The sequence below is a fragment of the Patella vulgata genome, chromosome 8, assembly GCF_932274485.2.
Source record: "Patella vulgata chromosome 8, xgPatVulg1.2, whole genome shotgun sequence".
Taxonomy (NCBI): Eukaryota; Metazoa; Mollusca; class Gastropoda; family Patellidae; genus Patella; species Patella vulgata.
The window spans coordinates 37,429,616-37,445,366 of record NC_065886.2 but is presented as its reverse complement, the minus strand read 5'-3'; the positions used below and the strand labels follow the sequence as shown (position 1 = coordinate 37,445,366).

The following is a 15,751-nucleotide window of genomic DNA, read 5'->3' as shown; positions in this document are numbered from 1 at the left end:
ATTAATTTACAAAATTAAAAATTAATTTACAAAATTAAAAATTAATTTACAAAATTAAAAATTAATTTACAAAATTAAAAATTAATTTACAAAATTAAAAATTAATTTACAAAATTAAAAATTAATTTACAAAATTAAAAATTATTCTACAAAATCCAAAATTATTCTACAAAATCCAAAATTAAAAATAGAAATTAGAAATTTTTTTTCAAAATAAAAAATTAAAAATAGAAATGTGAAATCGAAAAACAAAAAGTAGTTCGTATTTGAGCTTCCGTATTAACATCAACGAATTTAGAATTTTTACATTCTACCTTAGCAACCATCATTATGAAGTCGTTTGGTGTCGCTACTGCGTGCTCATTTAGTGATTGCGCACCTGGTCAGGACGGGCTTGATAGAGACGAGTGTATCCTCGTCGAAACGTCGCTTAGTATTAAACTCAGTAATTGTGTATCCATAAAATTGTACCCTATATTAATATAGACCGTACAGTATATAAATATTAATTGGCTCAATTGTAAAAAAAAATAAAATTCTCCAATTCCTGCACTTGCCTTAAATAAAAATTAGCAAATGCTGGTTAGCTTATATTTGAAATAGTATTTGCAAACCACATCACGTTCGATGTTGTTTGGGGGGTCGGATGGCCGAATAGTTAGCACGTGCGCGCTGTATCAAAAGGTCTGTTATCGAGTCAACTGGTGTGGTTTCGATTTCCCGGTTGTACGCACCAAGAAGTATGTTCGCCTGTCCAACCTCATGGGTTTTCTCCAAGTCCTCCAGGTTCCTCCCACTGCTAAAGACCCTTCGCGCAAGCGAATTATTGAAATAAAATTGAGCCATATGTTAGTCCCGAAATGACTTACTTTGTGTCGCGTGGACGTTAAACCCCATCTCTCTCTCTCTCTCTTTCTCTCCCCCCCCCCCTCTCTCTCTCTCTCTCTTCTATGCATATTCAATTTTAACACTCCGCCAAACCATTCAACCTGACGAAGAGCGAGTCGTTTGTATCAACAGAATGGTCCCGATCAGGTGCTCAATCGCTAAGTTGAGCACACGGTGGCGACACCAAACGACGTCATAATGACGGTTGCTGGGTAGAAGTATCAAAATTCTAAATTTGTTTGACGTTCATTTAACATGTAAAGCGACAATGAAGTAGACATTTTTCGTCTTATTAATAGAAATAAGATGAAACAGAATTAAAATTTACATTGAACAAATAAAGAAGTTGGATTATACATTGTCTTAACTTAGAAATTACATGAATGGGAGTTAGAAATTACATGAATGGGAGTAAGAAATTAGACGATAGCATGTTAGAATTTTGAATCTAATATACAGCCATATGTATCAACCAGTGATTGCTTTCCATATAAATTGTATAATTCTATGGAATACATTTTACTAGGCTTCTCTAGTCATTATCAAGCAATGATAAAATATGAAAATATAACAAGACAATATATACATGTACACAAAAATACTAGAGAAGCCTAGTAATAAGCAGTAATTTTATTCCATAGAATTGTGACCTGTATACTCCAGTTCAATTACTAAATGCCATTGAAACAATTCAAATAAATTCTGTTGTGTTTTTTGATGTGCTCAATCGCTAAATGATTACATGATTGACCAAGTTCGAGTTGAGGAAGATATAGGTTATAACGTGAGTATTTTAAACCAATCGAGCAAGTAAGAGTATAAGGAATTAACTTATTTTTGTCTTTTCATCTGTGTTGTTTGTTTGCAGTAATCTCCGTCAGATCTAAATTAAAAACATAATAAATTAACGCTTTTTCTTTTATTAAAGCATTAGTTTAGCGTTACATGAGATGCATTTTGTAAGACTTAGATAAAAAGGAGGCCATTCTTACTATAATAGTTCAAAAATAGATAATGACAATTTCATTCAAATTACTTTATTGATAGCAAAGTTATCACTGTTTGAATTTGACAAGACGTGACGTAGATTGTATATTATCGTAGCAATGGTACTTGTCAATCGAGACTCAGCCTTGATTCACCATTTTTATATTAAATCATTCCATTGCGATCGTATTTCAATCCATGTCAATGTCCGTAATCCGATGGTCTAGGGCGTTGATTATTGGCTTGCTATGTGAATAATTGTCTAAATAATAGTGTATGTCATTTGAAGCCAAATTAAAGACCTTTTACCAGCGTGGTAAATTGCTGCAAATTTTTTAATCACAATATTGCAATGATCAAACCTTCTGGGTTTTACTAACCCGCGGGGCACACAGGGAGAGTGTACATAGTTCTTCGGGTGTGCAAAAAACGTGTGTACACGTAAACAAGGAAGCCTCGTGATAGAATTTGAAAAGGTTCTCCTCTTGGCATATAGAGCGGGGGCCCAGGGGTCAACCTAGCTGTAAAGTGTACCAATTTTCTCCTATATGGTATTAATGCATGCATATCTGGTATCATCAGAATGTAAGTCTGCCGGTTATCTGGTGGTGGGTGTGGTATTCCACCCCAAAAATGCCATGTCACCCAATTAGGCTAGATTAGCTCAAAAGTGTACCACATGAAAATCGTACAGTAGGGTACCGTACATCTTCAGGTATTACAAAAACACTATGACAGACATTTCTAGTGGTGGGGTGACCCTGACAGAGCTATGTAATTACCAGACATTTGTAGTGGTGGAGTATCATTGACAAGAGTCATCTAATTTCCAGACCACAACTAGGCTAGATTAGCTGAAATCTGTACCACCTAAAACTGCGTTGAAGTTGTTCAGTACCACCACAGAAAACATTGAATGACCACTGCAGACAGTTTGTGCGGCTGGTTAACCCTAACAGACACGCCAAAAATGCCACGGCCCCCAACTAGGATATATTAGCGGGCACTGTAACCGTGATCCAAAAAAATTAAAAATTGTGCCAGGTTGCGTAGAATACTAATACCTAGCACGTATGGAAGAGGCTCTTGGTCTAATATCACATACAGATATTGGAATCTTTTATTCCGCCTAGTGGCGTCAATTCACTAAATTAATTGTCATTTAAAGTCCCGATGCTCCATTCTAAGCAATAGGAATCACTTGAAAACTACAATATTGTGAAAAATGAATCTCTTATATGAATATCAGTCCAAGAATGGTTTTTAAACCATTTTTAATTCAATTCAGTATTTATAAAGATATGTGGAATTGAAATTTCATAGGTCTATAAGCTGCTCGCTATGAAATAAACCCGCCACCATTTTGTTGTCCACGACAATTTAATGATCGGTCTGTTTTCAATCCGATTATTTCCAAGCCGGGGTATTATCTAGCGTTGGTATTTTGATTTTATTTTCTTAATTGAATGTTAAATAATCATTCTGCTTTCATCGTTAATTTAAATCTATACCTAAATCTTGGCTATCGAATCTATACAAGAAATCAAATCTAGATCTTAAGACGCCCTAAGCAGACTACATTGTTGCTTTTTGATTTTCTTATCTATAAATGATATTATTATACATACTAATATAATCCGAAGGCTGGGTTGTATTATCTGATGATTCGCACGGCAATTCATATGGTTGATCAATGGTTAAATAAGGTCCATTATTGCTTTCAATGTCATTATCTGGTCTATCATACCTACTATCTCCAGTTTGGTTTTCGCTAGATGGTTCAGGTTTAGCTGCAGTTTGGGCTGAAATGAAGTATAATATATTTCTCTTAGCTGTGTGCGAGCCGCATTGGCGCAGTAAGCAAACAAATTTGGCTCGTTAATCTGGAGGTCCCGTTTTCGATCCCGGTGCTGGCCGAGAAAGTTCATCGAGATTCTTCGGCATAGTCCCCCCTTTGGCGATCACTCTTAATCAAAATCAATCTATGGGGGAGCTCGCCTTTTCTACAACATTTCATATGACTTGGTATCAAATGTTTGAGAAATCAATCATCCTTACTAATCTAAAATTGTTTTAAAATCAGGAAGATGTGTATGGCGATTTGCGTGTTGTTGTTAGGTTTACTGCCGACCATTCACAAAGAACGAATTCGATACAGACATGTTTGTTAAGGCGACATATTCAAGAACATAAAAATACGAGCCGACTCAAAGGTGCGGCCGTTTATTCCCAATCTAGCGAACTAAACGCTCTGCGATGTCCATTCTTCTTAAAATTGTAAGCTGAAACACTGGGAACGAAACCTGACATAGTGAAATCTTACAAAGTAATTATATTTTCTATACCTGAACAGGACTCAGCTTGAACTCGACGTCGGTAATAGACTATTACTACAACCAGGACAATTACCACAATTACTACTAGGGATCCAAGGATAGACGTGGCTATTATTATATTTCTATTAGGTCCTTCTGAAATGATGAATTGGGAATCTGATGATAAACTATATACATTTGGGCAACAGTTAGCAGATAGAAAATATATTCAAATAAATATAGCCTAAGGAAATATTCTGAGAAGATCACTATTTTGTTTTCAGTAGACGCGATATTACTTCAAAACTTGTTTAAACATCAAGGGGGATAACCGCCCAAGCCATATTGGATTAAGGTATTTACATGTATCCCCATTTGTGATTTATTAAAACATTTGATTCTTGATCGGCGCAAATATTATACAATTAATATGCGTAATAAATTCTAAGCCAAATCCATAATAAATGAAGAATTAAAGACATCAGTAAATTAACTTTTAAAAGAAACTTTACCAAATGATTCAATAAGTAGTATCAGATGTGCCAGAAATATAAAACAGGATTAATCCGACTCTGCTCCCCACCAATTCCAATTACAGAATGAATGGAAACCTAACCACCAAGTTCCAATAGTATCATCAACATCAGACCCACCTTTATCTGTGATATCTTCAGTACTAACAGGTCCAACAGTAGTTGTTGTATTCGTGGTCTCTTTCCATAAAAAATGAATAGAAATATAGTTTATCATTAAAATGCCTTCGTTTCGCACGACACAAGCTTAAACAAGCAACTAGGGAAAGGTCGCTCTAAAATAATAATAATATCGGAAATAGGCGTAAACAAGTTTTCGTGAAACAAGTGGGCCAGCGACGGGGCCTAATAATGACTGTGACTTGGTTACCTAAGTTTGTTATACCAGGGGAAGTATGTCTGGCAGTAACCCCAGGAATAAATATCAGAATTGGACATATTAAATGTCAAAAAGTTTTCATGATAATATTTCTCTCTAGAATGTAAAAATCAAAGTATGGCCGACTCTCGAAGGGGTGATGACAGTATGACCACAGTAACATGTGGACGAATAAAATGAATAATTTCTCACTGACCTGTAAGGTAAATAGTAGCATTACGCATAAGCATAAGATTTGCTCGTCCTATGATACATCTGAACTGCAGCCCATCATCACCATATTTGACTGTATACGTTAGAGTACTACTTGTAATGTTCCCACATTGGCCAATGGATGGCGGTTTTATGTCACCATTGGAGATGTCATCCTTATTTGGGTATGGAAGCCAGTTATCTGAATTAGTTCGACTAATTTGCCAGATCCAACCTTTTTGTGGGTCACCACTGTTTCCACTGCATTTAATAGTCAGTCTAGTATTCACAAGATATAGGGGTGCTTTCGGGATAATGGACAATCGGAGATTTCCTGGGTTGCCTACAAAAGACAATGCGACTTACAATTGACTGACGATCCCTGGAAGTATTTATCATTGAAGCTTTGGTTGAGAAGGTGTTATGCAATTATTTTGGAGAGTAGTCAACCTGGACAGGTGTCAACAAAGGCCTAGCCTGTTCCCCAATCCATTTTCAAATAAAATATTTTTTGTAAATTTTTATTATCGTTTGATGATCGTAAGCTGCCATTTAATCCCAGTAATAGACTAAAGCATACTACACACTACATAGTTTGAGAATATATCAAATTTTTAAAATCTTTTCTTGGACAAGAGCTGAAGATCATACGCTGCCATTTAACCCCAGTAATAGTGCGCACAGAACTCCGTAGTTTCAAAATATATCGCCACCACGAATGGCCGCTATACTGAACAGTGAGTGTAATATTTTAATGATAACGGCGATTACTTACCACTATATCCTCGGCAATTTCAAGTCGGTCACTATTGACGAATTAATTACGTCACTCAATAGTTTGATCTTTATTTTTGGGTCATATAAACAGGTTACTACATCCAATTTTAACGTTTTATTTACATACTTAAAATTCAATTTAGATTTCCTGTAAATAATGGGATTCCTCCTTTAAACTTTAATCATGTTGTGCTTGACATTATGAAAATGAACCATCTTAAATGGCTTCCTTTAGGAAAGAGTTCTGGCAATTTTGTATTCAGCAACCAATAGAGCACACCCTTTTCGAAGTCGGTGATATGGAATGCGTGTTAGGAGTATTATAATTGGCAGAGCCATAAAAAAACAAGAACCAAAAACTTACTATCAACTGTTACGTTCTTTTTGTCTTGTGGGCTTATTTCTACTTGAAGGTAGTTTGTCCAGCATTGATATTCAGCTTCATCATTGCAATCCGGGTCATTGATGACAACTTGAAGGTAAGACTCAAGTGGTGAAGTTGAGATAAAGTCGCCACTTATGGTAAATTTAGGTGACGTTATTCCCGCCCCGGACCGAATCCCCTTTGAAGAGATGGTTGCAATTATGAATTCAACACTGCCTGATTGCTTAAAGATCTGAAGACTTCCAAGTGTTTTAATCCCGGTGATATTAGTGAAAACTGAAGGGAAGCACCTCACTGAGAGATTCTTAAAACCAGCTGCAAGGTTTTGAGATGGTAGAATTTCTAGACTTGCTTCTACTTTATCTAAACAAAATGTAATAAAATTATAAAATAAACTTCAATAAATTGGGTGGATGAATACACATATAGAATGATTTCCAACTAATAAGTTACAACCAATAAATTATCGTCGGGAATGACAAGAGTTGTAGAGTATAAGCAAGGTAGAATTTGTAGACTTCCTACTAGATTATCTAAATGAAAGAGAAGAAGTGGAACCTGGGTGAGCACCCCTCTCTCTCTCATCTCTGGCTTAAGTAATTTGTTGCTACTGACTCACCATCCAATATTATAGTGGTGTTGACACTATAGGATTCAGAACCTCCAACAAGACACCTAAAGGATAGCCCATGATCAGTTTCTTGTACTGTATAGTTCAAAGTACTTCTTCCAAAGTAAGTGCATTGTGAGGAATTTTTCTGAGCTATACTATTTGAATAAAATTGGTAAGGCTTCCACACTGACTCGTCAGGTAATTTCGTCTCCCAGGAGAACGCCTGTTCAGGGTTTCCCACGTTACCACTGCAAATCAGATCAATGGAGTCGTTGATGTTGTATTTATCATTACTTGGGATGGTTACCATTTGTATATCACTTGGACTGCCTGAAAATAAGAAATAAACAAGCCACCGGTGAGGTTGATGTCCACCAGCCGAAATCACAAAATAAATAGATGACACATATTAATTAATTGCACATTTATCTTTTTCAAAAGTAACGAGCAATCAAACTGATTATCTATGCTTAGTCTAAGCATAAAATGTTCGCGATCAAACTCAGGTTTTGAAGTAACTGGTAGTGAAACTATAAAGTAAGTTTCATCACTCTACATCAGTTAGAATCAAAGTTATCTTGTCCCAAGGCATCGACCAATGTAATTGCTTAGCTCTGCTTTGCTTTAGCGGGAAATATTAATCATTGAACTTAGTCAAGACATTCAACTAATAAACACCTATACCCCAAAAGCAGAGTTGTTATTTGCCAAAGTCTTGACCAATCGAATTGCTTATCGCTACTTAGCCTTAGCAGAAAATTCTCATCATCAAACATAGTCAAGGTATTGATATATTTAATGTATACCCGGAATTTCATCGCTCCCACCAAATTAGAACCAAAGTTATCGTGTTCCAAAGTCACAACTAATCAAATTGCTTATCCTTGCTTAGCCTTACTTGAAAATGCGCATGATGGAACTCTGTTAAGGCATTCACCTAATAGACATCTAAACCAAATTAATTTTGAACATTCTACTCAATTAGGAGAGTTATTGTGTTTTAAAGTCTCTGCCAATCATATTGAAGTCTCTATTTTGCCTGAGCAAAAATGCTCATCATCGAACTTTGTTAAGGTATTGATGTAATGAAACTATACACAACGTTTCACCACTATCACACAATCAGAATCAGTTGTCAAGATCCAAAGTCTCGACCAATCGATATAAGAGTAGGCAGTAGCGCCGCTTCCGGGCAAAATCTCCCTCATAGCACACTGTATGACGTATGCCCGTCTTCATTAGCCCAGTAGGACGTTAAACCCCATTTCATTTCATTTCACTTAATTAGAACCAAAGTTATCGTGTCCGAAAGCATCAACTAATTAAATTGCTTATCTCGGCTTACCCTGAACAGAAAATGCTCATCTTCGAACTCCTTCAAGGTATTCACCTAATAAACACCTACACAAGATTGAACATTCTAGTTCAATTAGAAGGAAAGTTATTGTGTCTCACAAAGTGTGACGGACAGACAGAAAGGCGGGGACAATTATTATTCATACAGTTTAAACAACAATTAGAGATTTGGGTGTTTTTTCATTTCAGTAAAACTATTCTTTTAGACTTGGCTTGACAATACAATATGAGCGATCAGATCTATATTTCGTCTCATTTTTTGTATACTTTCGATGGCCTCCCTGTTGTAGTGAAGACAAGTAAAGGGGAATTTTAAACTACATAAAAATACGAAATGAAATAGGATCTGTGTTTTAAACATATTGATTTACAATTATAATAAAGTTATGGCTAATGACATGCCAATGTTCTACATTTACACAAAGGGGAAAGTCCAATGCATTTTTCTTTCAATATACTTATGTTGAAGTTATTTAAATTGAGTTAATAATAATATGTTTATCTGTCTCATGATATCTTCAAAATATCAGGCGTTAAAGTTATTTCTTATTTTTTAAAGAAATAGTTATGATTTACCAGCCTAAATTTAAGTTGCTCTGTTTTTATACAATAGAGGTAGAAAATGGTGATAGTATCATATTTGTATCACATAAACTAGTGATAAAGTGTACATTGTATATAGTTTCTTGGAGGGTAAGTTAAAGCATCTTTGAAGCTGATAATCTTAACAATACTCAATAGATTATTGTCCCGTCTGTCACAAAATACACTGGAAGGTTGTTATATTAACATATCTAAGTAATATTTAAAAGATTAATATTAATAGCTATCTCATCTATATGGCTGATACAGAACATATAATTAATTAGATCTAACAGAATACACTGAAAGGTTGTTGTATTAAGATATCTAAGTAATATTTAAAAGATTAATATTAATAGCTCTCTCATCTATATGGCTGAAACAGAACATATAATTAATTAGATCTAACATGAATCGACAAAGTGAAAGTTTCAAGAAGCTTGTATTAATATTTTTGAATTTCATTTGTCATTGATCTATTTTTATTATTTGATAGTTCAGCTGGAATTATCAACAAACAAACTACGGTAACTCTTCAACAAAAAAGTTTGCCAACTTTAGGAATTTCTGAGAAACCCGAGTCAAAGCCACTTCAACTGGGAATTTTTAAAATGTTGATTAATAGGATTGCAGATTGGGTATCTGAATCTATCATATCCAAATATGCCCCATTTAGCATATTTATATTTGTTCTGAGCATATGAAAAATTACTTCAAAATTATCTATTTATTTATCATGTGAAATAATTTTAACAGCAATCTTTGCTTTATTATAAATTGTCTAAACACTATTATTTAAATGTTATAAAGTTTGATTTCAAAAATAATGAATTCACGATATGATACTTAATTTATAGGAGAAATGACATCATTATCGCAACGTAGTTTAATTTTGATTTGAGATAGAATTTTTGTTTTGAATAAATCCTTTGAAGAATGCATACAAATTAATGAACCGTAGAGATCCCTGTACGGGGATAATTTTAAGTTTCATATTTTATGAAACACTATATTATCTTCTTTTGTAGGAAATACCATGTTTTAATTCCCGTCTATCCCCAGTATCTTATAGAAAATGGGATTGTCATTTTATATGATAAGCTTTCCTGTCACGCTGGAGATCGTCTGTATTGTATTCTTAAATTGGAAGATCAACGATTTTCAAACAGGTTTCCATAAATATTAAAGGGGGATTAGGTAAGATTAGATAAAGAGGTGACAGTTCTCGCTATAATAGTAAAGAAAGTAGATAATGAAAACAGAATATGCTGAAAATGTCATTCAAATTTATTCACTCTGAACCGAGATATTATAGCGATTCAATTTTAGGCTATAGCGATTCAATTTCAATTGTCTCTTTAAAATATGTAAATATTGATCGAATAAATATTGTTAAAAAAAAAAAAAAAAAATTTAGGCTAGAATCGATCGTCATTACCACCGTCGGTACGATAATAAACAAAGTCTCGATCATCTATTTTTAGATTTACTCATCCATCACAAAACGTATTCAAATCAACTAAATATCGAAGGCTAATCGAGAGTTGATTATGGTCTTGATAAGTTAATTAATGTCTAATTAACAATTTAAAGAAAGGCTTGTAATAGGCAGATTTAGCTCTTGCTTAATGCATGTTTAAATATATATTTAGAAGTAATTCCCCTATAGCACAAGCAAAAATGTTTTTTATAAGAGAGAATTCAACACGCTGGCTGGTCTCTATGAAGTATACAGATTTAGCGCAAGTTGGCCGCTGTATTTTATTCACGTGTCGTCGATTGGCCGAACATCTTATCAAAGGGATATTCTAAACACGATATTGTGGGGGGTTTTTAACGTTTAATACACATTGCCGTCGCTTGAATTCATGCATAGTGAACAGTACACTGTGACCCAATTCACACCACATGGCTAATTGTTTAAATATGTTTTTTGTTTGACGGCTTGCAAGTGACAGCTATTATAATAATATCGATATCGAGAATTGTGCTACATATATGAATATTTATATAATCCTATAGATGTTGGTATGTATGGTCGTTGTAAAGGTTTAAAGGGATCGTTTACCTAATACTGGAGCAAAAAATCTTAAGAAATGGAGGAGTGTAATAAGATTATAGAGAAGTCATATCTCACGCACTTAAATTTAAAGATGTGATAGGTTGACACATAAAAAAGATTTATAATTTGATAAACATAACTGGTTCTATGCGAAACCAAAATATCACCAGATCACTTATGATAGGAAAGTTACCATTCCATATTTGGCATGAGTGACTGCAATCATACGATTAATTACATCATAATTAGCCAAAAGAATAATTAATAGCTGTGAATCTGAGCGTATATAACAAATATAATGTGCGTTCGTGGGTAGACTCAAAGCAGATACCGTTGTGGTTCAAGATACCATCTGGATTGAGTAGACCCCATTGATTTGTAGAAGAGCCATATGATGCAGTGTGTTCCGTCAGTAAACTCGGTCTGCGAATTAGGGGGTGTAGAGACAAACATCTTAATTTTAAGTGTTGTAAACTATATATCCAGGGCTTGATATAAAATGTAGAAACGAACTATAGCATTGTTGTACCTGGTCGACAAACGGCTAAGCCGCAAAGATTAAGAAGAAAATACACAACGTGAAAAGTAATCCAAGAAGAGAATTGCAAATATAACAAGAGACAATACTAGACGATCACATATATAACAGAAGAGAGTATGCGTCACACGTCGGCTGTGGGGCGTTTTCCCACGTACTTTCCACATCTAACTAGCGACGCATATTACTACACTATTTCGTCTGCTTGAATGTGTTTGTGTTTGCTAACAGTGTATTTCAATATAAACAGACCAAAATTATGGGCTAGTGCGATAAAATATGTAGTCCATTTTGGCAAAAATAACGACGTTTTCTTATTGTTTCTTCCATTTCTCCTGAGAATGGCTGGGCTCGAATATAGACCCACAAGAAATATCTTTTATTCCGATACGGTGTCTGACGTTGACATAAGTTGGAAATTTATATATTTATTTGAATATATTATGTAACCCAAGTCCGTTGAAATATAAGCAAATATTGTAGCACCATGAGTATTCTGTCAGACGTGGAGAGCAGGTCGTCAAATCCGGTCGCCACATGTATTTTCCCTTGTTGTCTTTGCTTCCCCTTTAGGTTGTGTATTTACTTCTTACTGTTTTCTTAAGACGCTGGTCTTTCCACGAATAACAATGCAACAGTTCGTTTTTACATTTTATATATCATAGCCGGATACATGGATACAAGCATAGTATATATTACAATACTAAAGTCATTCTCAAACACTAGCCAGCCAGACTCGCTGGTAGAAATTGCTACATATTTTCCCTTCTGGATTCAAGCTGCTGTCTGACGAATTCTCACAAGTATGATAGTTTTGTAGCTTCGGATTTTGGACCTTCAATAATCTAATTGGTCAAATATGATGTAAATAATTAGAGAGATTGGTTAATTGAGCCAAATGACGTCGAAACCCAACCTTATATGGTTAGTGGAACTTTACTGGAGAAACTTCCCATGAGATATCTGTTATCAACCTAGAATTGAATGTTTACCGCATTATGACTCTTTTTTTATATAACCATCTGTCACTCATTCGATAACTTGATTTAAGTACAAATATGTGAATCTACTAACTTGCCAGGGATAATAATTAATACAATATAATGTTATCTTTAATTTAAAGAGCAAAAATTCTAGCAAAAGTCCTACAACATGCCAGGACGAGCAAAACCATTCAAGCAGACAAAATATTTGTCACTTGCCGGGTGTCAAACAAACCGCGTGATGTAAACAATTAGCTGTATGGCATGAATTGGGCCAAAGCGTACTGTTCAGTATGAGTAGCTTTATGCAATGGATTTGTGTATTCAACGTTAAAAACGCATAATTTCGTGTCTATAATATCCTAATTATTTGTCAATTTCATCAGATTTTCGAGCAAACGACGATGCGTGAACAAAATAGGGCGCTAAACATATATTTATGTGAAACCTCGATGCTTCCTACAGAGACCAGCGTCACTTTCGGTTTAAATTTAAAGAAAAAGAAAATCTCGCCTACAAAAAGCTTTTTGCTAATGTTAAACAGGGAGTTATTTCTGATTATATGTTTTAAATGGACGGAAACTTTGTTTAAAATCGTTGGTCTTCCCCTATAAGGACATTGACAATGTATGGGATTTAAGATGACAATTTCTGCAGAGAATTCTGAAAGAGCAAAAACCCTGTTTTTAGTAGAAATATTGCCTTATTTCTAGTAATTTGTTCTTAATAAATACATGTATATCTAAGGAAGAACAGACTTTAGGTGTAGCTTTGTGTTGATGCAACTTAACGCGATAGTTACATATTTTCTAAGAAAGTTAAAGCATAATTATTTATATTATATTTATTGCTTAGTAGTTTGTCAAATCACTAGTATACGATCATAGAAATTATTCTAGTATTTTATAAACATAATGATAATATCGGAAAACGTAGCAAAATTACCTCCTTAGTATTAACATATTTTAAACATATGACTAATAATAAAAAAAAACAACTGTCGCTTAAGCCCCATTGTATAATTCCCACAAGCCATCTTTTGATATAAAAAGACTAGACAGTAATACAAGCACAGGCTTACTTTGTATAATTATATTTTGCTCGTCTTCAAGGGTTACGACTCCTCGGTTCGTCACTCCAACTGTCTTACAAACATATCGACCATCATCCTCACAACTGGGATCCTTTACTTCAATAATTATGTAAGACTGCTCTGGTGACGAATCATTGAAATGGCCAGAAACAGTATAATTAAATGACACATCCTGTGGTCCGACAACGGTTCCGACATCATCAACAGTTGCTAATAATGTGGTTTCGTTGTTCCGAAAGGAAACCTTTGTCATCTGTATATTGTATAGAGTGCTGTATCCGGCTTGTGAAGATGGGGAGCAGTTTACAGCTAAAAAATGGGTATTCCCTGCTGGTAACGTTTGTGACGCATCAATGTGTGCAGTAGAGATACCTGTAAAACAAGTTATGTGCATTATATGCATTGTTAAGAATACATAAGACTTCTTAAAATAGTTGACACAAAAAATCTAGGAAAACTTTTTTCTCGGAGAATTGAATAATAATCTGTAAATAAAGAATGTTAAAGTGACATTATGCGAGAACCAAACTTGTGATGGTAGAATTTGTAGACTTGCTTTTCGTTTTTGCAATATATATATATATATATATATATATATATATACAGAATATATTCCAACAAATTAAGAAACGGTAAATGGAATGAAACCAGCAGTAAGTCTATGGGATGGTAGAATTTTGTATATTGTTTATTTTATCTTAACGAAATATAACACAATATATAATATAAATCCGATCACACAGGCTGCTAAATATACACTATACGAGAACTACGAGAAAGAGACTAAAAGTTTGAAAGACCTGTACAAAGTCGATGGTTTCCATCTAGTTTCCTACAAAGGTGTACACAATGTTGCCAACGATGTTGGAAGGCTTGAGTGCCAGCCAGGAAGAAATTGTTCATTAGTCACCCCAAAAAAGTCGTTCACGGCCAACATAACGTCATCATTACTAGGAAAATGACGACCGGCTAGTTTCTTTTTGATTTCGCGAAGCATGTGACCATGGTTGTAAATCTGGCCAAAAAATTATCAGGATGAGCTTCAAAACAACGCAGATCGTCACTGGACGTGAGGAATCTTGACACGTTTCCGATCCGCAGTCAAGAACTTTGACACCCATCTTCCAGAAACATCGACATTTCTAACTCGTTGGTGATTATGTGCGCAACCCTCTTATGGGAGATGCCCACAAAACTGGCAATATGTCGATTTGTCGATCAGCCACCACATCATGCACCCGGGTAAGGTTTTTTGAATGGTTGCTATTGATGACCTTCCAGGGCGCGGGTCATGGTCAAGACCCTCTCTCTCTGCAACGCTTACATTCCATAGCCCACTTTTGTATTGTGGAAAAGGCATCATCCCCTAAAGTGGAGACCATGTTGGCATGATCTGTGTTGGGGTTAGTCCTTTCAGTTGCAGGTACTTGATGACTGTCCTATAGCCACATTTGTCCATTTCTGGTGATTTCAATGGGTAGGTTCACAAGATAGTGGGCGTTTGTCTTGCTTCAAATATAGCCCCCTATCCACTTGGAATCTTGAAATACAACCGTATTCAATACATTTAAGGAACTAAACAAAAATATCGTAAACAAAGACTATTGCATGAACCAAGTCCATGCAATAGACTTGTAATTACAGTCATGTAATTAGAACAGTAGTGCATGGATATATGACCGTGTAAAAATAAGCAACTTACCTGATATAAGAAAAGTATAAATGATAATCAAAGTTACTGAAAAGTGTTTTATAGAAAAACAAGCCATGTTAATTGGAGTGTCTTCCTCTTATGTCATACTCGATTGAGCGTTCCGGAATTTAATTCACTCAACCCCAAAAGATAGTTAGTAAGGGGGATTTGAGACTATAACGCATGCGCTGTCAGAATAAGAAAATACCTCCACCAACCATGACAGATGAAACATATTCGTTGTATTTAATACATCACGATTCTACTCACACCACCTCGGTTTTCTGGACTGACAGAACTATGACAGGGCTGAATTCCGCGTCACACGATTGCAATTCTGTCCATTCCGCACGTTGAGTACTGGCAATCGAGCAG

General features: G+C 35.0%; 2 protein-coding genes across 3 annotated transcripts in view; one reads left to right on the top strand and one right to left on the bottom strand.

Moving 5' to 3' along the window:
* Nucleotides 1-15,751, top strand: part of LOC126829288 (uncharacterized) — a 50,858-nt gene that overhangs the window by 18,179 nt on the left and 16,928 nt on the right. The gene's annotated exons all lie outside the window — the stretch shown is intronic.
* On the bottom strand, nucleotides 166-15,740 carry LOC126829270 (uncharacterized). Of its 2 annotated transcripts, none has more exons than XM_050559041.2 (9): nucleotides 14,484-14,590; nucleotides 13,672-14,055; nucleotides 7,076-7,399; nucleotides 6,436-6,819; nucleotides 5,299-5,637; nucleotides 4,844-4,903; nucleotides 4,221-4,346; nucleotides 3,504-3,677; nucleotides 166-1,771 (listed from the first exon to the last, which is right to left on the bottom strand). In XM_050559041.2, exons 1-9 carry the CDS (start codon nucleotides 14,584-14,586, stop codon nucleotides 1,734-1,736), a joined length of 1,932 nt encoding a protein of 643 aa, XP_050414998.1. In that variant the 5' UTR covers nucleotides 14,587-14,590; the 3' UTR covers nucleotides 166-1,733. The 2 variants fall into 2 exon arrangements, with proteins under 2 accessions (XP_050414998.1, XP_055958704.1); XM_056102729.1 differs by lacking the exon at nucleotides 14,484-14,590 and adding an exon at nucleotides 15,386-15,740 and having other exon boundaries at nucleotides 281-1,771.

What these genes read in the sequence shown, in the direction of transcription:
- LOC126829270 (XM_050559041.2), bottom strand. Translation starts at nt 14,586, where the DNA reads ATGAACAATTTCTTCCTGGCTGGCACTCAAGCCTTCCAACATCGTTGG. An exon ending in AAACCATCGACTTTGTACAG is followed by an intron (nt 14,056 to 14,483) that starts GTCTTTCAAACT and finishes CTTGTTTTACAG; the next exon opens with GTATCTCTACTGCACACATT. An exon ending in TCAAGCTGAGTCCTGTTCAG is followed by an intron (nt 3,678 to 4,220) that starts GTATAGAAAATA and finishes ACTTCATTTCAG; the next exon opens with CCCAAACTGCAGCTAAACCT.